Source organism: Hylobates moloch, unplaced genomic scaffold, assembly GCF_009828535.3.
Source record: "Hylobates moloch isolate HMO894 unplaced genomic scaffold, HMol_V3 SCAFFOLD_3, whole genome shotgun sequence".
NCBI lineage: Eukaryota > Metazoa > Chordata > Mammalia > Primates > Hylobatidae > Hylobates > Hylobates moloch.
This window is the reverse complement of record NW_026652278.1, coordinates 9,433,485-9,455,367: the sequence shown is the minus strand read 5'-3', so window position 1 is coordinate 9,455,367 and position 21,883 is coordinate 9,433,485. Positions and strand designations below refer to the sequence as shown.

Below are 21,883 nucleotides of genomic sequence, written 5' to 3'. Positions count from 1 at the left end.
AGACAATGCTAGGCCTGACTGTGGGCTGGGCCAGATCTCCCACCCTGACTCACACCCCAACAACGACTCACACAGGAAGTCCCTGCTAACATCTAAATCCTTTTCTCTCTGGTCTTGAGTTTTCTTCTGCCTGTTGCTCGCACAATCACACCTCGTCTCTCAGCAGCCAGCACAGCTGTAACTCCCCTTTACACAGAGCCTGCAGGTCCCACACTAAACCACTGCGATGCACTCATGCACCAGGAAGAGCTTGGCTGCAGAGGAAGAGCACGCGCTCCACAGGCGTCACTCATATGGGTCCATCTTTAATTTTGTTAAATATTAATAAAAGTACAGCGTAACTGCGATTCACTTAACATACCTTACAGGACTAAGGGAGTACAATTTAACACAGTCACAGCTTTTGAGAACAAAAAGGAACTTCAATACCATGTTGTGAGAAATGCTCCAATTCGCTTTGGTTTTGAATGGCAGGCTCGAGAACCACCGCCCAGAACGGAACCTAGTCTGTCAGCAAGAGCCGGGCCTGGAACGAGAGGAAGCAGAGGCAGCAGAAGTGCCCTCTGGAGAAAGGCCCCTGGAGGGAAAAACCATGTCTGGATGGCATTGATTGGCACAGAAGGGATGGGACTGCATATATAAAAAAGATCCGCATAATAAACCAAATAATATTGGAAATAATACCTTCAGTAATACTTCTGTAAGAAGCAGAATTACACCACATGTTATTCACATGCATAGGAGTGCATAAGAAAAATCCCTTGTTGTAATTATGGTTGGTGTGGAATAGTGAAATATGTACTGAAAATGACAAGTTAATTGGCAGAGAAATTAATCTATAAAAGGGTTGTGTCCAGAGCGGAGGAGCCTCATTAGCAACTGAACAGAACCCACTCAGAAGACGCACTCACCCACACGTGCGCGTACACACACACACACACACACACACACACGCACTGTACTGCAAATAAATATACACACACACTGAAGTGATCTCTCCCTAAAGCATCCTTGTGTTCAGGCCAGATTTTCCTGCTGGCGGCTGCTCCCAGTGCCGGCTATAGAGACGGTGGGGACTGTCACTGCAAGTGGGAGTTCAGGACGCATGCTCCTTCAGTAGCAAAAACAGCCCTGGCCATCCTGGCGCTCAGAGCCCTCTGCACACCTTCAAACGGGCTGTGTGTCCCTTCTCTGATGACAGAAAGACAACAGCACCAGGAGGGGATGGCTGAGCGATTGCAGATTCTCCTACCCCTGAAGCCTGGTCTGTCTCACACGTACAAGTTAGAGCTGGGTAGACAGGTGCTTGCACTTTCTGGCTTTGGTGGGCGAGACCTTGGCCTGAGAACTTTGGTTCACAGGACGCTTCCCTTGACAACACTTGAGTGTAAAGCTTCATCCAGGTCCCACCTGCGCTGTTGCCAAGGATGCTCAAGGGTTCTCTTCAATCTTCCCTGTGACTTCCAAGAAATGACAAGATCTCTAGCCCATCCATTGGTAAACCAAGCTGCCAAGTAGCCTGGAAAATTCCATGAAGAACACGGCTCTTAGAAACCTCATTCCAAATCTCAACACGCCACGATCAGCCCAAGTTCAGCTTGTGCATTGTTTTGGAATTGGGACACAAGTATCTATAGTCCCTTGCTGGGTGAGGAACTTTGACCACACGTAGTGGAGAATGTGGAAATAAACTATTTCCAATGGGAACGCAGAGAAATGGAGCCTGTAGCTGGCCAGAACTAAAAATTAAAATCCTCTGTTTCTCTGATGATCTTATAAACCTGATGAGGGCTTGAATTACCTAGATTTTCCATGAAGTGTTCAATTCCTTCAGGTTGCTCATTCTGGCATTAACAGCAAAAATTTCCCTTCCAATTATAAACTGAATTTCTTGAGAAAACGTATAAAGAGGCAGCAGAGAGACAGCCAGGACTGGTTAAATGCAGAAAGTGGTTTTGTTTTGAACGCATTCATTTTCTATGTTAAACGTAAGTCCACAAGGACAGAAGAGGAGGAGGTCAGAAAGATGAAGGTGCTGCCAAAAACTGACTTATTTTTTTCCTTTTGGAAACAGTGATGTTAACAGGGTTTACATCTGAAGAAACTGGAGGGCTGAGTTTGGAGTAAAGGAAAAAAATAAATGAAGAGCCTCCATTCCTGAAAGACTGCGGTTCTCTGTCCCAGTGAGGTTAGCCATCTCACCAAGAGTGTTTCAGAAGTGAATGTGGTACGATCACACCTGTGAAGACAGCCACTGAATACAGACAGTCTGTGCAACACGGCGAGACCCCATCTCTAGGGGGAGCAAAGGGAACATGAAGTCTAAGTTCCAGCCAGGCCTGTGGCATGACTTCTGGCCTGCTAACTCAGAACCCAGACTCAGGCTCTCCAGAAGGCAGAGGCGGGCAGGGCCGGGCTGCCCTCCTAGGTGTTCTCTCCACAGCCAGGGCAGGCCAGCTGGCTGCATCCCCAAGCTCCAGGACGCTCAGAGCAGAGCTGAATTCTTGAGAAACTGGGGTCTCCAATGGCCTCGGACAGAGGAGCTCTGTGAGGGGTCCATTGCTGAGCTCTTGAACATCACAAAGGAAATTCCAAAATGCTTATAATTCATGTGTGCCTGGAGTGGCAGAGTCCTGGGGTTTTCCACACCATGAGTGAAACAGTTCCCCGCAAAGAGATTTGTAAAATCCTGATGATGACGGCATTGGCGGGCCCACCACGTGCAGCAACAGTTCAGCTCTCACGTCGTCTTCCACGCAAACGCCTCATCGGCGAGGACCTGAGCCAGCCTAGCGTTGAAGGGCCTGTAGAAATCCCGCAGAATCTTCTGTGTGATGGGCCACATGGGCCCCAGGTTCCGGTCCTCGGGACGCCGTGCATTGGATGCAGGGCTCTTGGTCATCAAAGCCTCCTGCTTCTCACTTAAAGGCCCTAGAATAAAAGAAGACGAGCTCCGTAAGGCAGGAGGCATGGCAGGAACTAAAAGGGACTTTGCAAAAATCCCAGCTATGCTTCGTATTCAGACGGGAGTTTCCTTTAAGAGAATGTATTTAGGGATTAAAATTCTTTGGCTGGATCCATTTTGGAAGCACTGAGGGAGGAAGGTGGAAACACCATTAGGAAATTGCAAAGAAATTCTGCGGCGGATGCAGGATGCCCATCCTCGGGGGAGCCCAGCTGGCATTTAATGATGATACAGCGTCTGAGGCTGACCTCAAGGATTCCCTTCCAATTGCCCTTGGTGGGCTGCTCTCCATGAGTGTCAGCCCATCCTTGGAGGAACATGCGGCCTGCCGGGCACAGCCCATGGGTTTCGGTTTTCCTGCTCAGCAGCCCTCTGGAATTCTACCATCATCGTTTCTACTTCAGGCTGCTCACGCCAAGGGCCCTGGGCCTGCACAGTTTCACCCTGTGCGTCTTGCTGTGAAGTGGCCATAGGGAAGAGGGCTGGGAGGAGGCCACCTGTGCCCAGAGCCCCCACTGGCTGAACCTCCATGTGCAGCAAGGAGATCAGTGAGAAGAGGCCTGCCGGCAAGGACTGTCAGTCACCCCCACGCCCCGCCCTCTGGAGTGAAGAGAGGCCCTGGAACAGGCTGGCAGAGGTTGTCAGTCACCACCATGCCCCACCCTCTGGAGTGAGGAGAGGCCCTGGACAGGCCGGCAGGGGCTGTCAGTCACCCACACACCCCGTCCTCTGGAGTGAGAGGCCCTGAAACAAAACAGCAGGGGCTGCCACCCCCACGCCCCACCCTCTGGGCCACAGCTTCTTGGTGTAACCCATCACTGCTCAAGCCTCAACCGGGGGCTCCTGGGATCTGGCCAAAGTCCTTAGCCCATATACAGAAAAAGAATGTCCCAGCATCCTAGGGCCATATGAGATACAGAATTGGCCTTACTATCCATCCTGGGGACAAAAGACAAGCTCATTAATGGGACAGAGTCAACATGTGGTCAAATCAAAGAAAGATGATTCTAAGCCTTGGAAGGGAAAGAACTCATCAAATTCCAAAAAAAGGAGAAACAAAATCAAATGATCAAAGAGGCCCAAGTCCCAGTGGCAGGCAGATATATTTCCAGAAATACTCAATTAACCAAGTTCCCAGGCAAGACCATTAGTCAGGGCTGCAGGAGGTGTTCTGGGAAGGAGGACGGCTTGTTCGAGCTTGCTCAGCCTTTCAAGCCATCCCTGGGTGCCCCATCCACATGGGCAGCACTCGCTCCGCCAGCACATGCCTCTGCCAGCCATCACCATAGTCAGCAGTGTGGCCTGTCACCACAAAGTGACTCTCAGGCCCCTGCGGCGGGGGGGGGGGGGGGGTGGTATCCACAGGCTGAGGGCAGGCGCTCATGCCCCAGGGGCCCAGCATCCATGACCAGCAGCCAAAACTCAGCCACACGGCTCTGACTCCAGGAATTTCCAAGAATACCCAAGATGATGCAATGATCTGTCTGTTCCCACCTCCAAGCCCCATGTCCTCTGCTCCAGCCCCCCAGTGACATCCTGTTGGTCCTACAAAGCTCAGCTCTCAGGCCCTTTCCTTCTATGAAGCCTTCTTCATCCCTGCAGTAGCTGGGATCCCAAACCATCAGCACGTACCTTGCGTGACAGTGCTGACCTTCCCCATGGCACCCTGTCATTCAGTTAGGTGAGCTACGGCTTCCTCCTCTCCCTTCACTAGACCATAAGTTCCCAGAAGGGAAACCATTTCCTCCTCTCCAGAGAATCCCTCACCAAACTATGCACAATGACCTGTGTACAGCTAGCGCTCAATAAATGGTACTTAACAGGCCTCCTGGAGGACATTCCCAGGCCTCCCAGCTCAGCCCATTCCCACCCAGCTGACCAGGTCTGCATTTGCCCCAGAGGACTCCCACAACAAGTCCACGGAGCTCATGCTTTGCCCCGTCAGTCTAAGCACCACACTCATACCTAGGTTCAGAAACTGGAAGACCTTGTGCATGGTGTACTTAACGTTGGATGCATGATCTTCCAGGCGAAGAATGAGAAACTGTTGCTTGTCAAAAACACTGAGCCAGTCCAGAAGGTACACAGCATACAGCCCGACCTGGAGCCTCACCTAGGACCACAGAAGAAGGGCATTATTTCAGGAGCAGCTGCCCCAACACCATAGGGCACTTTTCCAAAGTGGTATGGCATTTCACTATACCACAAAAGAGTTATCCTAGCAAAGTTACTTTCAGAAGCTGGATTTACACAAGGTGTTCTTGCTTCTTTATGGGGGGTTTTGTGCTACATGTGCAAAGAATTCCTATATTAGGGGTTGCATTTAATCCTCACAACACCCTGTGGGCAGCTCCATGCCTCCATTTCACAGGTAAGGACTGAAGTGCAGGGAAGAGGTCAAGGTTGTGGCCACCAATGGTGCACATGTTCTTTGCACAATATCCTGGCTGTTTCTCTGTTTCCACTGTGACCTCTATGCCCAGCACACAACTGGCTGTGAAAAATCAACCACAGACACCCCAAAGACAACCTAGATGAGTGAAGAGCCAAATGCCTGATGCCAGAGGAACATCCTTGACTGTGAGGGTGTGTGTAAATCAGCATCTAATCAGCACTGAACCAAGTACACAGGAGAATGTTCCTATTTAAGTCCCTTCTACTTTCCAGTACCCATTTCCCAGGTCTTCACCCTTCTGTTCCTTCTCTCGTGCCTTACTGCAAGCCATGTGGTGAAGATTTAACTCTACTCAAAGAGAACTCGGGCCTTTCCCTCGGCTCCTGGGGGGTGATCTCTGGGCCCCTGGACGTCCTACCTGACAGAAGTGTCTTGGTTGGCCTGAGGGCTTTGGTCATGGGCAGGCTAACACTGAGATTGATGATGGGGCCTTGGGCCACATGGTATCGGTTCTGACTGGTAGGACTGGAGACTAAAGGTCAGCCACAGGAGCTGCATGTGACGGAGCCCTAGTAAAAGGTCTGGACCCCCAAGGCTTGGCCTGGCAATACTCCACGAGGATTGTCACATACCATGGCCAGTGGCACTAACACCGTCCATGACTCCACGGGGAGAGGAAGACTCAGAGCTCCGCATTTGGGCCCCTCCTGGAGTCTGCCCCCTCCACTTCCTCTCCCTTGGCTGATTTTAATCTTCATCCTTTCCCTGTAATAAATCATAACCAAGAGCGGAATAGCCTCCAGTGTGTTCTGATAATCCTTCTGGAAAATTACTGAACCTGAAGGTGGGTTGGAGAATCTCTCTCCTGAACTTGCAACTGGTGTCAGAAGTGAGAGCAGTCTTGGGAACAGTTTCCTCTAACTCCACAGTTCACCCTAAACTCTTAGCAAAGCTTCCAGAAAAAAACAGCCTCTTCCCCTTTTGCTGTGAGGCTCCCTTCTCCAGGGCTTCTCCCCTTGCCCCTTCTCCAAGTGCCCAGGGACTCTGCTCTGCCTATCTGTGTCTGCCCAGAACTTCTCATCTCCCACCTCTCCCCAGTTCACACCACTGCCTTTGTTTATGCCCCATCTACACCTACCTGAAGCTGATACAGCCTCCTGGCTGTTTCTCCTTCCCCTGGTCTCTGCACTCTCATCTGCACCCTGCCACCAGCATGGGCTTTCCAAAGCAGCGATCTAGCCATAGCCAGCCCTGCTTACAGCCTTCACGGCTTTCTATGTGTAGAAAGTCCTGGGCCTGGCTTAAACTTCCAGCTCATCCTCTCATATATGCAGCACTTCCCGGCTCCCCAGGCTCCTCTCTGGAGTTCCCATTTTTTAGGCAGACACTCTCCTGTCACATTTCCTTTCCTGCCCAACTTGACCTGGACCTTGACCTTGAGGGCAGGGACTGTGGCTTCTCCACCATCCCATCCTTGCAAAGCCTGCACTCTGGCCCTCAACATGGTTCTCAGGTGCAATTGCTGAATACAGTGTTAACAATAAGACAATGAAAGACTGGGCAAAATATGTACAGATGCTAACTATTCTTTTCCCATTTCATTATTTTTCTAACCATGGAGGAGGATGAGGAGGAAGAAAAGCAATTAGAGTGGATAAGTTGCCTTCAAAATTCATTAGCTGTTTTCAACCCACACTTTGTTGCTACCTCACATGCCAGCTCAGAAAAAAGATCTCAAGCTGGGCCGAAACTAAAGAGAAAATGAGAACATGCCAGTCTCAGAAATAAACATGCGTGTCGCCTCCAACGCGGACGAATCATGACGAGACCAACTCGCTGTTAAGTCACCGGCCTCCCGGGGCTTTTCAATTCTCTCCCTGGCAGGCTTGTAGGCCGTCCCTCGTAGGGGAGACCAGTCTGATGAGGTTTTTCTTTTCCAGAGAATGTGCCTTTCAACAGGAGAACTTTCCAGAGGGAAAGCAGCCAGGTGTTTGTGGCAGGCTGCGGTGTTTTAGAGCAGCTGTGGTCTGTCCGAGCACCTGGCTGGGCACCTGCACCTGACGGATAGTTCTCTGAAACCCTGTTTGTGCCCATCCTCATGAGAGCCCCCTGCGCTGTCTCAGGTGGACACAGGCCTGCACCACAGCGTGGTCCTCCTCAGCAGGCAGGGCTGAGCCAAGAAGGGGAGGAAAAGAGGAAACCGCAGGGGCTGCAGGCGGGGAAGGCCTCCTGGCGCTCGGCTGCTTCTCCCGGGGCTAGCTCCCCTCCCACTTTGTGCCTTCCCTCTGATCTATCTACCCCAAAGACCCCTCAATTCCCACCCCAAGCCCCAGCCCCCTTGCCAGGCAGGGGGAGTGTGGTCACCTGAAGTGACAGTTTCTGGTGCAGGCAGTATCAGTACTGCAACCATATGCACCATGAAGACAGGACAAAGATAGCCCCCAGCAGATTTTTTTTCCCCTCACCTTTTCCCAGTATAGGACAGAGAATCAAAATAGAACAAAAATAAAAAGGGTATTTAGGGCAAGTGCCCAATGTGCTTAAAATTAGAAAACATCAGAGCTGCGAGAAGCCTTTGAAGTTAACTGTGCCAGCTGATTCACCGATAAAAACACGGAGGTGCAGGGCAGGGCAGGGGGCTACTCAGGGTCAGTGGCCAATACCCCTGGAGCCAGGACCTGAAGCCAGGTCACCTGTGCATGTGGAGCTTGTTCCCCATGCAGGGCCCCAGAGAAGAGCAATCCCCACCGAGAGCCGAGGCTGAGCTGAGCACAGTCCCAGTCCCCCCTTCTCCCCAGACAGGTACCTGGCCGAGCCTCTCCGTCCCCTACTAGGGATTTCAGTTGGGAGTCCCCAGCCAGCCTCCCCACTTGTCCCCATTCATTCATTTGGCAAATAAGCTGAGCTCGTGCCACCATGTGCCAGGCACGCTGCTAGGCAATGGTGATTTGCTGCTAACAGAAGCGGCCCTGGCCTCAGGGAAGCTGCAGTCTCATGGAGACAGAGCTCAACTGGTAAAGAAACAGACTTCAGCGATCACCTTGTGATGCACACAGTGGAGAAAAGGAGTGGGTGGAGAGAGAAGACAGTCAGAGCAAGTCTGCCCCACCCCAGAGGGCACAAAGGAGGGAGTGGTGACAAGAGCCCTGGTGGCTCTCCAACCGGAGCCCACAAACACCCACCTGGAGGGCCTGAGAAACAGACCATGGCCCCGTCCCCAGAGTTTCTGATTCAGGAGGTCTGGGACTGGCAGAGCGTTTGCATTTTTGACAAGTTCCCAGGGGCTGTGGCTGCTGCTCATCCAGGCACCAGGCTTCTGGGGACCCTGCTCTGAGGCAGGCTCACCGGCCCCTCTGAGCACTCCCCAGGGTAAGGTGTGCTGCAGAACGGTGGCGGGGGCTGGCCAGAGGCAGCGGGGTCTGTGCTGCCCCTGCGTCCGGGTGCCACAGGAAGGCGGTGAATGACTCCAGGAGGGTGTGCCGGGGCTCGGGGTGCCTTACAAAGCTGCCCTCCCAGGGCTGTGGCCACGCTGGGATTCACAGCTGGAGGGAAACTGGCTTCTCCTCCCAGAAATGAAAATTCACCTTTATGAAGAGGGTTTCTGATTGCCTGGCTCTTTGTCTGGTGTGTGAGCTCTCCAGGGACTGAAGAGAAGATTAAGGGACAATCTGTTACTGCCGCATCCCTCCTGTCCACTGGGCCTGCCCCTGGGGATCTCCTCTGACCAGAGGCACCCGCTAAGCTACTGTCTTGTCATCCTCAGCAAAACGCAAAATTGAACATAAAATCCGGGCCTCCTGCCAGCAAAATCCTTTGCTTTTAGGAGCCAGCTAGGAAAGGCAAAAAATCCCTGAGTGTCAAAGGCCAGCAGACCCGGGATTGAACCTTGAGCCTGCCTGATACCAGCTATGGGTGGGAGAATTAACCTCTGTGAGCCTCGGTGTTCCCATCTGTAAAACAGGGATGATTTCAGGGGATCTCTAATGAGATGATGCATTGAAAGGGCTTGGGACAGGGGCTGGCAGTAATGAACAAAGGTTAGATCCCTTTCACCTCTCACAGCTGGAGTTTTAGAAACCTTTTATCACAAAGACTCAAGCATATACAACACAGGGAGGATCACGATGGTGCCCATGAACTTACGGCTCAGTTTCAGCAGTGCTCTCCAGTTCACGGTCGGAGTGCTGACCCGGAGCAGGAGGGCAGGGGCACACCCTCCCTTCTGTGTGGGAGAAAGTATCCAAGGGCTTGGCCCCAGGGCACTGGATGGGAGTCAGCACACTCTGCATGGTACAAAGTGCCCAGCAGCATGCAGACTGCACGTGCATATTAGATATTAGCTCTTCTGCAGCAAGAAACACTATCTAAGCTATTAAAATAAACTGTGCCTTGGGTCAGGAGTTCCCCCTGCCCTGCCTCTCCCTGCCCATCTAAACCCAGCCCAGCTTAAGCAGCTTCCTCCTAGGAGTCCCCAGTGCAAAGCCCACACCTGCCCCACTTTTCCCAGTCCTTTTCAGGCAGTCTCCTGCAGAGAGAACTCAGTGGTCCCAGGGCCTGCAGGGGAGGGCTCTGGCCCCTTCTGTGACCACATTAGCTGGATACCTTGCCCCTCGCTGTCCTCATCTGCTGACAGTGACATTGACTGACTCCTGTCTTCCCACCCACCTATCGGGTTTGTTTTGAGAGCCACGCAGGATCAAGAACAGGAGAAAGTTTCAAAAGGCACAATGTGGTAGAAACGCCAAGGTGGGGACACATGCCTCATTCCAAGCACACAACTGGTCACAGCACCGTCCTGCACCTTCTCTCTTGGACCAAGGCCTGCCACGCCATGAGTGCAGAGTAGCAATCACTGAAGATCAGACTGTTGGGGAAATGTTGAGACCAAACACACGTCTAGGGGAAGCTGGGTTAAAAGGCCTAGATTTGGGTCCTAGATCCTCTGCTTACTGGCTGTGACTCCAGAGGAAGGCTGCCTCCCTGAGCCTCAGTTTTCCCAGTAGGAAGCCCCAGGCATGGGAGGGCCTGTGTTAAGGTGTAGTGCCAGGCTGGTGCTGAGTCTACACTGGCTGAATCCATCATTTCCCATCCATACTCTGACCAGCACACACAGCCTCCTCAGCAGGCTCCACCTGGTGGCTCTTGTCTACCAGGAGGCACTTGGGCAGAGAAGGGGGCCAGGCAAACCAGGTCACCTGGCCAGCTGGGGCCGGGAACCACCAATGCCTTCCTCCTTCTCATCCCTCCCTCAGTCAGGGTGCTGGCCTCAGACAAGCCTTGAAGGTTGTGCACCAAGCTCTTCCTTCCCTGAAAGGAGGCCCCGATCAAAGACGGGACAACACTCCTATTTGGTTCCTCTTGGATTTTCCTTGGATTTTTCCCTCAAGATTCATTCCTGGAGGGGTCCTGCACCCCCTGACCCTCGGGGGACAAAGGTGCACCCTCGCTTCCCACACTAAAGTAGGCGAATCCCCCAGCCATGATTTAAATTAACCTGGAGACAGTCTCCTGACGATGTCACACATTTTGTTTGTAATTACAGTTGTTTAGGATTTCAAATTATATCATTTAATAATGCTGGGGAATTTCCTCTCTTTGCTTTGCATTTATAAATATTGGCTGATTAAGTGAGAGCATGAGTGCCAGCCAAAGAAGTGAGCTCAGAGCCACGAATCCCTGTAAGGGGGAATTATCTCGTGGTCATGCACTGGGGGAGACACAGCCAGGCCTGTCTGTTCAGATTCGCCTCTGTGCCCCCAGTTCTTCAGAGATGAGGATGTACAGGGAGGGCACCTCTGCTCTGAGTGTTTTACGGCCAGCTTCAGAGGAGGAGGGGACAGGGAGGCAAGAATGGCCTTCCTGCTTCTGCTGTTTTCTCAAATGCCAAGCTGTTATATTTGGGGGCAGTGTGCCCTGAACCCCATCAATAGTGATGGCAGTTCGGCATCTTAGAAAGATGGCTGGTGCAGCTGGGCGTGGTGGCTCACACCTGTAATCCCAGCACTTTGGGAGGCAGAGGCGGGCAGATCACAAGGTCAGGAGATTGAGACCATCCTGGCTAACACAGTGAAACCCTGTCTCTACTAAAAATACAAAAAAAAATTAGCCGGGCGTGGTGGTGGGCGCCTGTAGTCCCAGCTACTCAGGAGGCTGAGGCAGGAGAATGGCGTGAACCCAGGAGGCAGAGCTTGCAGTGAGCTGAGATTGCGCCACTGCACTCCAGCCTGGGCAACAGAGCGAGACTCTGTCCCAAAAAAAGAAAGATGGCTGGTGCAACGGATCAAGCTGAGAAGGGGTCTGGGGAGGGGCTGTCTCCCAGAGAGAGGGAAGTTGTGCAGGTGGGGGTTGCAATGAAAGGGCCAGTGGCTGAATCAGGGCAATAGCAGAGGGTAGAACAGTGGAGCTCTCTAGAAATACTGGGAAAAAGAGGGAGAAGGACTCGTGGGTGGATTGAATCAGGCATGGTAGGATGACGGGGAAACCCAGTCCGAGAGCACGTTCCCCGATTTGCGTGCCAACCTCGGCATTTGACCCATAATAGCCCTGGCTCTTAGCTGCTGCTATTACTGTTTATGCCAGGACTGAAGGTCCTCTATGCGGGGCCTGCAGGATGGAACAGCCACCTGCAGCAGGAAAGTGTAGATGTGGCACAAAATGGGCCTGGCCTGAGTCACAGCTGCAACTTGATTCGTGTCTGTCAGCACACACTGGGTACCCCTCTCTGCTCAGCATTATGATCAGTGCTGGAAGAAACCACAACCCCACCTTGAGGCGTCACGCCAGCACCCCTTTCCTCCTGCCAGCCCCAGCCCTGAGACTGCCCTCAGGGAGCCGCCTTGAAGATCGGGTGGGCTGCCCTGCCTGTTCTCTCAGACTCACTCCATAGGGGTCCAGGGCCAAGAGTCACAGCTGAGAGCGGTTCTGGGTCACGAAGCCAGGTCGACAAGCTGTGCTGGTCAAGCCACACACAAATAGAGTTTCTCCGAGACCCTGTGTCCCCTGTGACGGTGGCCACAGAGCCACTGGGTCATTCCCCCTTTGACAATCATAGCCCTCTCCCTGACTGCTCTCTTCATCAAACCCAAGCACAAACACGCACAGGTTTCCCGTTTCTCCAGGTCTCTGTTTCCTTATGAAGGCTCCCTCCCTTGGTTACATGAAACTTACATTAAACAAGTATATGTGCTTTCTCACGTTAGTGTTTTATTATAGGTGCCTCAGCCACGAACACAGTAGTGAGATATTCCTTTTCCACTCCTACACTATCCCCTGCTTAAAACCCTCTGAGGGGTCCCATCTGTCTCAGGGTGAAGTCTAGACTTCTGAGGCTAGACCCGGTGGTGCGGTCCCATGCGCCACGCACCCAAGCCCCCTCCCTCAGTGCCCCCCATCTCCCACACCACGTGGCTGGCTGTGTTCTGCATGGCAAGTGGTGCTGACCACTGGGCCTCTGCACACACTGCTCTCACTTCCTTGGCCAACTCTCCTTCAGGCCTCAGCACAGACATTCCCTCTCCTAAGAACCTGTCTGATGCCCTGTTCTCAGGTGGTTCTCTGGTGGCCAGAGCTCCCTGCCCAGCCTCCATCTTCTATCCCCTGCAGCTGCACAGGAAGGCAAGGACCACATCTGTCCTGGCACTGCTGTGGCCCCAGGACCCAGTGCCATGCAGGGGACATACTGGCAAGAATGAACGCAGGAATGCAAGACAGACCCATCACAACAGCCTGGTAAAGCAGTATTGTTACCCCATTGTATGACAAAGCAACTGAGTCTCAGAGAGGCTGAGACAACTGCCTAGAGTCACACAGCCAGCAAACGGCCAAGCTGGAAACCTGACCCATACCAATGGCTGGTTCCAAAGTGCACTCCTCCTACCTGGCACCAGAGCAGGCTCTGGGGTTACCTGTGTCCCTGTGGCATCTTCCTTGCCGAACTACAAAGTCCAACAGGGCAGCCTGGAATCCCACCTGCTGCCCCTGCATGCTGCCTCCCAGATCCCATGGCCTCTGTAATAAGAAAGAGGGGGCAGAGCCTCTTGGCCTGAAGCCCCACCACCTGGGGGCTTCCAAGACTCCACAGCAGGCCTGTTCGTGCCTTGCCACGTGAGACGCTGAGCAGAGCAAGCGGAACAGGCAGCGGCATTAGCCTCGCTGCATAAGCCCTGCTGTTGAAGCACACAGCCAGCCCAGGGAGACCAGCATGGAAAACTATTCTGGGGCTAAAAGGTGATGAATTCACCAATAACAGCTTTTTGCATTCAAAAAGGCTAGAAATTTACAGACATAGTTCTGAAGGAAGAACAAGAGATACGATTGAGGAATCAACAGAAAATATTTTTCAATTGAGACTCTGTCAAAGAAGCATTGAAAATCATTGATGGGTAATTTTGTCAACCAACAAAACAATCCACCGCTCAAGAGAATGCTCTTAAGACAATCTGAGAGTCGGGTGTCCTCGTGTCTGCTGATTCTAATTGCCGGGTGTCTTGCTAAATGGTAATCTTCCTAAACGCACCCTCATCCTCCTGCTGAGGGAGGAGGGGGAGGTGGCAGGTGACCAGCAGGGAAGAAGGCAGGGAGCCAGACTAAGAGCCCATCAGTTTTCAGCTTTTACATCCATGAATAATGGGGAACAGCATTTGCACAATAAAACGCTTCTCTCTGTTCCTATGCTAAAACCCAAACCCACAATGCCGCTTGCATAATAACAACAAACCAGCTCCTTCTGCCAGGGGCCAGCTCGGGGGATACGCACAGGCATGGCGTTGTTGAGGGTGTTGTTGTAGACGCAGGCGCGCAGTGAATAATCAAACATGCAATTTTCAAACAGCTGCAGTGCTTCTGTCACTTTCTCATGGAAGTCGTCTGCGGATTTATTCGAACTTGCAAAGTAGAGGTAGTCTGAGTACAACCTGTGAATAAAATAAATGTATATTTTTACCACCCATGAACGTGCAGTCACACCATTTGGGCAACAATGAAAATCAGTGTACAATTACATTATCTAGTTTTCCTGATTGAAACAACCACCCTTCTTCCTTCCCTTGCAGATGAGCCACCTCCCTCATCCCTCCGAGCTCCCACCCTTCTCGTGGCCACCTAAGCTCTTCCAGACCCAGACATGTCTATACTGGCTGCACACAAACCACCAGCTGCTTTTATGTTGTTGCTTGTTCTATCATCTCCGGCAGCCTCTGTTTTCCCAGTAACAGGGAGCTTCAAACAATACCAGATTACAAAAATGGTACACTAGCAAAGAGAAGCCATGAAAATTGTATGCACCTTCTCATTCCTCTCTCCTCTACTGAAGGGAACAATAAGAGCATCTGTTGCTCTCACAATATTACAATTCCACTGAAATTCCCAGTCCTTTCCATATGCATTCCTGACACTGAAAAAAAAAATGATGAGATGTATCTTTCTAGGTTGGCAGGGACCTCATTTTTAACACGATGTAAAAGCACCCCCACATATGCACGTGAATACCTGCAGACTTACACGTTTACCCGTGGACACAGATCTGTTCATAGACACCACGCACACGTATGGCACAATGCTGCTGCACGGGAATTGATCGTCTTCCTTGACCCACTTCAGGCTCCTCTGTATCCTCCTCCCAACTAGACCTCAACTTTTTTACCTCCAGGTCCATCTCTGCATCACCCTATTTTAGCAAGAATCCTGCTGTTAAATAAAATGTATGAGAGGCTACTGTTCTGGACTGAGCTTCTGCACTAGGCCCCCACACGCCAGAACAGAGTCATCTGTGCTAGGTGCCACGTAATTGAACTGAACTCAGAACGGGCCAGTTTCCAAAAAACCAGGGGATACACAGCAACCAGTCAGACGTCCCCTTTGCTTTAACCCTAGAAGGAAAGTCACTTTGAAATGAACAATCCATTCTCTGTTCCCTGTTTTTGCTTCTTCAGCCCGTTTCTGCCTATAAAGCCAGAACGTGGCTGGGCCCACAGGAGTACCTTCATATTACAGGACCGTGCTAATAAACACCAGTGAGATCTCCAAACTAAATTTGTCAAAATATTGTTTGTTGACACTGCTATGCTGGTTTAGCCAGAATCCCCCACCCTTGGTTAACTGACCACCCTTCTTATCTGATCAGATTCCTGGTCCACCACCCCCAGGAGATGCCTGGCCACCTGGCCTGTCTCCAGCAAGAATCCCATTGGGTTGGTTTAGCCAGAATCCCCACCCCTTCCCCCTTGATGTTTCCCCTTAGTAATTTTCCAGCCACCAACCCCCTCACCCTGCTCCTTGGCTTTTTTTTTTTTTTTTTTTCTTTTGAGACGGAGTTTCGCTCTGTCCCCCAGGCTGGAGTACAGTGGCGTGATCTCAGCTCACTGCAACCTCCACCTCCTGGGTTCAAGTGATTCTCCTGCTTCAGCCTCCTGAGTAGTTGGGACTACAGGTGCCTGCTCACCAAACCTGGGTAATTTTTTTGTATTTTTTGTAGAGATGGAGTTTCACCATGTTGGCCAGGTGGGTCCTGAACTCCTGACCTCAACTGATCCACCCGCCTCGGCTTTAAAATCCCTACTTTTCCTAGTTGTATTCGGAGTCTCTCTCCTCTACTGGAAAACTGTCATGGCAGTCCCTATACCTACTACAATGGTCCTGAAGAAGGCCTGCATTGCCATTGTGACAAATGTCAGGGCCAGGCACAGTGGCTCATGCCTGTAATCCCAGCGCTTTAGGAGGCCAAGGTGGGAGGATCACTTGAACATAGGAGTTCAAGTCCAGCCCAGGCAACATAGTGAAACCTCGTCTCTACTAAAAATACAAAAAATTGGCCAGGCGTGGTGGTGCGTGCCTGTAGTCCAGCTATTCTGGAGACTGGGGTGGGAGAATCACCTGAGCCCAGGAAGTTGAGGCTGCAGTGAGCCGTGATCGTGCCATTGCACTCCAGCCTGGGCAATGGGAGTGAGAACCTGTCTCAAAAAAAAAAAAAAAAAAAAAAAAAGAGGTGTTTTTATCTTCAACAGAACTTTCAGGGTGTGAGTTTCCTACTCTTTTTTCTCCTCTATCTCTCCTTACAGCCCTTTTTGTCTGTTTTCAACCTTCCTGCCATATGTCCTACTCTCTTCTTGCACACACCTGCATCTCTGGGCCAAGGGTGAAACTGGGCTTATGAAAAACGTGGCCTATGTGGCTCTACAGGGTCACACTTCTCTCTCCTCGAAGCTCTGTACTTTCTATTCCTTCAACTTCTCCAACCTGGCTTCCCCTCTTTCCAGGGAAGGCAATTCTGTGACTCTCATTCTGCACCCATGCATCCAGGTATCTGACATCCATACTTCCTTCTCTTTTTTTTTTTTTGAAGCGGAGTTTCGCTTTTGTTGCCCAGGTTGGAGTGCAATGATGTAATCTCGGCTCACTGCAACCTCTGCCTCCCAGGTTCAAGCAATTCTCCTGCTTCAGCCTCCTGAGCAGCTGAAATTACAGGTGCCCGCCACCAGGCCCAGCTGATTTTTTGTATTTTTAGTAGAGACAGGGTTTCACTATGTTGGCCAGGCTAGTCTCGAACTCCAGACCTCAGGTGATCCACCCGCCTCGGCCTCCCAAAGTGCTGGGATTACAGGCGTGAGCCACCACGCCCAGCGGCCATCCATACTTCCAAACACACCAGACCTTCAGCCACACACTATCCTGCAAAAACTGTGCTCCCTTATAGCAGGGTCTGTTGCAAATGTGCCTTCTCCACTGCCCTCCCCTCTAACTGAGGTCATGATATGAGGAGCAGCATTTCTTAGGGACAGGCCCAGAAGCTATCCACCTCTGTAGCCCGCCTTGGCACATGGGGTGCCTCTGACACAGCCCTCTAGAATTCATCCACGGCCCATGTTCACAGAGGACACCTCTTGGAAGTCTTCAGCAGTTTGAGATCTACCCACAGAGTTCCCAGAATCAAAACACCCACCGGAACAGCAGTGTTCCATCTACCACAGCCTGGCCAGCCAAACTGTCCAAAGTGACAGCCAGCAAAGGTGCTCGGTGGCCACTGAGTAGATTTCCCCAGATCCACACTCGCCTGAGAATAGTCCCCAAGACAACACCACATCAGCTTATTACTGGTGTCCCCAACATCACCTGTGCTGTTTTCCTTCTTCAGAATTAGAAGATACATCAAAACTGAAACACGGCATCTGTCGCCATAGCGTCGCTCATAGTTACTATGACCTAAATGGCTGGTCAATAAGTGCCAAAATCAGATACGCGTGAACCTTCAAACAAGGTTTGGCTGTGTGCACTGAGGGGTGCCAGGTGGCGATTGGTCTGAGGAGTACCCTTCCTGGCTCACACATTTCCTACGAGTCCTGTCAATATTATGGTTCAGCCCAAGAAACTACGTCAATGAAAAGTAACAGATGCTTCTGAAACTGTCATAAAATCCCATGTTAAATAAGAATTCGAAGCCCAGTTTTTACCAAAGATGCCCACAGAACTACCCAAATTGTTTGGTGGAACTGGAATTCCATCACATAAATTACCTCACACAAACCCAAACATTGGCTGAAGGTTTCCATACTGAGAATTTTCTTTGTGGTAATAACAATTCTTGCAGATATTTGGCTCGTAAATAAAACAAAAGCACCTAAGCCCGTCTTGATTTTAAATACAAAGTCACTTCATAAGGAATCTGCTGATTCCATACAATTCTTCAGAGATCAAGAAGTCATCCCTGGGAAAAACTGGGACACACCTACTGTTCCAACCAGGCAAGCCCACCCCCAGCAGGTGAAACGGCTGATTTTCATCTGTTTGGGGTGGGTTAAAGTGAACTCACTACCTCACTTCCTGTGAGTCACTTGTACAGCCCTTGAGAGCCAGGCCACGCTCCTTCCTGGGCTGGATGAAAAGAGACTCCTTTGGCCTCTCAGTCACCTCTGGGTACTTTGGATCTGCTCAGAGACTTGGCAGTGGGCTTTGGGAGCCCCTCAAACCCCACTGCGAGAACCTACGCTGGGTCCCTGGCATCCTGCTGTGTCACAGACATCTGAACAGGGACTAGATTCACCACAAGCTATGGCCACTGTCTGGATTCCATAGTTAGATGGATAGTGGACACCAAAGAATTATGTCCAAGTCTTAAGCCCAGCCCCTGTGAATGTGACCTTTCTTGGAAATAGGGTCTTTGCAGATGTCATTAAGTGCAGGATCTTAAGATGAGATCCTCCTGGATTTAGGGTGGTCCCAAATCCAATGGCAGGTGTCCTTATAAAAAGAGGAGAGGACAGAGAGCACCACAGAAAGATGGAAGCAGAGCCTGGAGTGCGGCATCTATGAGCCAAGGAACGCCAAGGACTGCTGGAGGCCACCAAGTGCTGGTAGCAGGGGACAGCTTTTATCCCTTAGGGCCACCAGAGGGAACCAATCCTGCAGACATCTTGATTTAGGACTTCTGGCCTCCAGAATCATAAGAGAATACATTTCCGTTGTTTTAAGAAGCCAAGTTTGTGGTGATTTATTATGACTGTCCTAGGAAACCAATACAGATTTTAAACCCCAATTCTAAGGAAGACCAATAACTCCAAGGAGTTATTTCTGCCGACACCTCTCTGACACCCTGAGACCCTGGAACAGTGGCCCTGAGAGTAGCAGAGGACTGGGACCATGTGGCCAGGTTTCCCACAAGGAAGCATGAAGGAAGGCAAATGCAGACAGGAGCACTTCCCTTCAGGGGAGCACTGAGACAGGGGAGCACTGTTTGGGTTCTCCCCAAGAATTAAGTGAATGCTTCCTAAGACTGTCTTCAAGTAACAAAGCTATCATTTCCCCCTTGACTACTCTCCAGGGGAAAAGAGTGAGTTAATAATCTTGGGTGAGAGAAAGCCACTCGGATGGGTTAAAGCCACTCAGAAAATATTGAGAACAGCAAACATATCAAGAATAAGTATCCACTGGACGTCAAAAGGCCGGACAGGCACACCGTGGAACAAGATGAAACGTACAGAAACAAACTGAAATGTCTACCTTTTAGTCTTCAAAATCCACTATCCCATGAGGAAGTGGGGGAAGGAGACCAATGGAATGGAAAACACACAGCTCACGATGAATCATCACAGAACTGCAGGGGCACGGATGCAACCCCAAGATGCATTAACAGAGGCACGGCATGAGGAATGTGGGAGGGTGGAGCCAGGTGACGGGCAGCTCACGGCCTCAGTGGACGCTTGCTTTCAGTGCTGGGCACCAAACCTGTCTGCTCTCCCTGAAGATGCAAAAACTCAGCAGGAAGGAGCCCAGTCCCGAACTCCTGAAGGATGACCAGCGGGCAGAAGGTTCAGGAAGAAAGCCTGGTTGCAGGCAAGGGGAAATACCTCCAGTCAGGGCAGGCCAACACGAGGGAATGGTCCTAGGAGGCAGGAGCAGCCTAGGCTGGAGGGAAGGAGGGCTCTAGGATAGCGTGGGGGCCAGGGGACCTGATACCCTCCCAGCCCTGAGTTTCAGGGCTGCCCAGCCCCCTCCAGCTGAGCCACCTCATTTTCTTACTCTCAAACCATCCTGAACAGATGGGTATTACATTTGGCCAGGACTGTTTCCAACGACAATTCCAAATATAAGTCCAAATGCATTCCAGGCCTTCTGTGCTGCGGTTATTTTAGAAGGCTGCCGGCGCGGCCCCTCACACTGGGCCTGTGCTCATGGGGTACTGCTCAGCCCCTTTCCTGTGGAGCGCAGGGGTCCTGGGACTCCTGGAGAAGCGGTGGGATGGGAAATGTATGTTAGGGGGCATAGGGCTCTATCAATCCAGTGCCTCTGAAAGTGACCATTTCTCTCCCCAAGCGACAAAGGAGAGGCCAGCAGTGGGCAAGGCCCTACTATGTAAAATCTGGATGATTACCCAAGACCACTGCTGAATTCATTCAGGGACACTTACAGGGTGCTGTTCTGAGCCAGCGAGCAGAAGTCGGTGAGCTGATCACTATTAAAGCAGGAGCTGCTGCTGCTCCTCCTGGCAGGGCTCTGTGTGATTGCTTTCCGGGTTTAGCACCTGCAATGTTCTCGGTTTCCACTCCTGATGTGGATGCTGGGGGGCAGGGAGGGCCACCACCACCACGCCCTGTACAGGGTGCTGCATGCATGCTCTGCGTCTATCTTCACAACCCCACAATGAGATGTGGGCCACCCCATTTTATGGGGGAGAAGGCTGACACTAGAGAGGTTAAGGAGTTTGGCCATGGTCACGCAGCCCAGGAAGCTCCAGGGCAGGGCTGGGACCCAAACCAACCCAGGCCTGCCTGACCCCAAAGCCCCTCACCCAGCAGGACGTGGCCCCTGCCCTCCGAGCTTAGGCAAGGAGACGAATCCACGGCTGACTAGAGTGGGTGCTGGCCGTCTGCACTGATAGTTTTCGGGTTTTGTTTGTTTAGGTGTTTTTATTATTTTAGGTGCACAGTGATTTGGAAGAAAAAGTCAATTCTACTCCAGAACTACTTAATAAGTCACAGGAGACTGATAAACAATTACAAATGTAATAGAGTGGCAAATAAACACTTAGGATAAACGTGAGGAACTCCAGTGCCACGGTCAGGAACAGCAAATGTGTTTACAGAACATCACATCGAGGCATCTAGAAAAGTGACAGCAACAGCAAAAGGGAATTCAGGCATCTATCATGAAGCCGGAACACACTGCAGGATCTTGTATCTCTTGGAAAAGCTAATACTCCTCAGTGATCGCAATAGCTCATTAGTGTTTGACAGTTCCAGTTCCTAAGTGATGATGTGGTTGTTCATCGGCCTGGCCTCTATGTGGAGAGCTCTGCAGGTCCCGGCTCCAATGCCACTAGTCTGGGAAAACCTCTCTCCACAGTGGGTTCCTCCTCCTTGTGCAGTATTTTTGTTCATATCATTTTTATATTGAGAAATGATCCACGTACCGTAGCATTCACCCATTTAATGTGAACAATTCACCAGTTTTTAGTATACACCACACAGCTGTGTGAACACCACCACTCCCCAGTCCCAAGATGTTTTCATCACCCTGATGAGCGACTGCTGGTTCTAACACAGCAGTTCCCAAAGGGACTCATGTCAGAAGTCACTAAGATCATCCAGCTCAAAAGGCACCCAAACGCGCAAGCTTCAATCTCAGTTTCAGCTCAGACAAGGGCAGGCGCTCGGTGGCCTGGAGCTCTGACATCTCCTCCGGTTACTGCTCCACGTGTGGGACTTCTCAGAGGGCCACCTTTGAGGAAAGACCCCAAGCTGGAGCTGCAGCTGCAGGCGGCTGGGAGCAGGTGACCATCCCTGGGCTGGCTCACCCCAGTGACACTGGCCCCACCTCCCCGTGCTCCTCAAACACTGGCTCCTCAGTGACAGTTACGGCAACGGTCACATTTCCTCAGGCAGGAGGACCCGAGATGGGGACACACTCATGTCCTCCAATTCACCCTCAACAACATCTTGCAGTACTGTGGCCACGTGAGGGTTGTAATGAGAGGCAGCCAGAGCACCTGGCCTCGTTATTCTCCATTTGCTGGCATCCGAATTTAAATCACTGAT

The 21,883-nt window shown here is 51.4% G+C and overlaps 1 protein-coding gene across 6 annotated transcripts in view; it reads right to left on the bottom strand.

Moving 5' to 3' along the window:
* Window positions 1-250: 250 nt before the first annotated feature.
* The window catches only part of CHST15 (carbohydrate sulfotransferase 15), an 85,493-nt gene continuing 63,860 nt past the window's right edge, over window positions 251-21,883 (bottom strand). For 4 of the 6 annotated variants that reach the window (XM_058435920.1, XM_032175778.2, XM_058435918.1 and 1 more), the window contains 3 exons: window positions 14,116-14,272; window positions 4,931-5,078; window positions 292-2,931 (listed from right to left, as the gene is read on the bottom strand). In XM_058435920.1, the coding sequence (XP_058291903.1) occupies window positions 2,741-2,931; window positions 4,931-5,078; window positions 14,116-14,272 (496 nt within the window). In that variant the 3' untranslated portion in view covers window positions 292-2,740. Of the gene's footprint in view, window positions 2,932-4,930; window positions 5,079-14,115; window positions 14,273-21,883 lie in introns of all 6 variants that reach the window. The other 2 variants (XM_032175757.2, XM_032175764.2) reach the window with 1 other exon arrangement.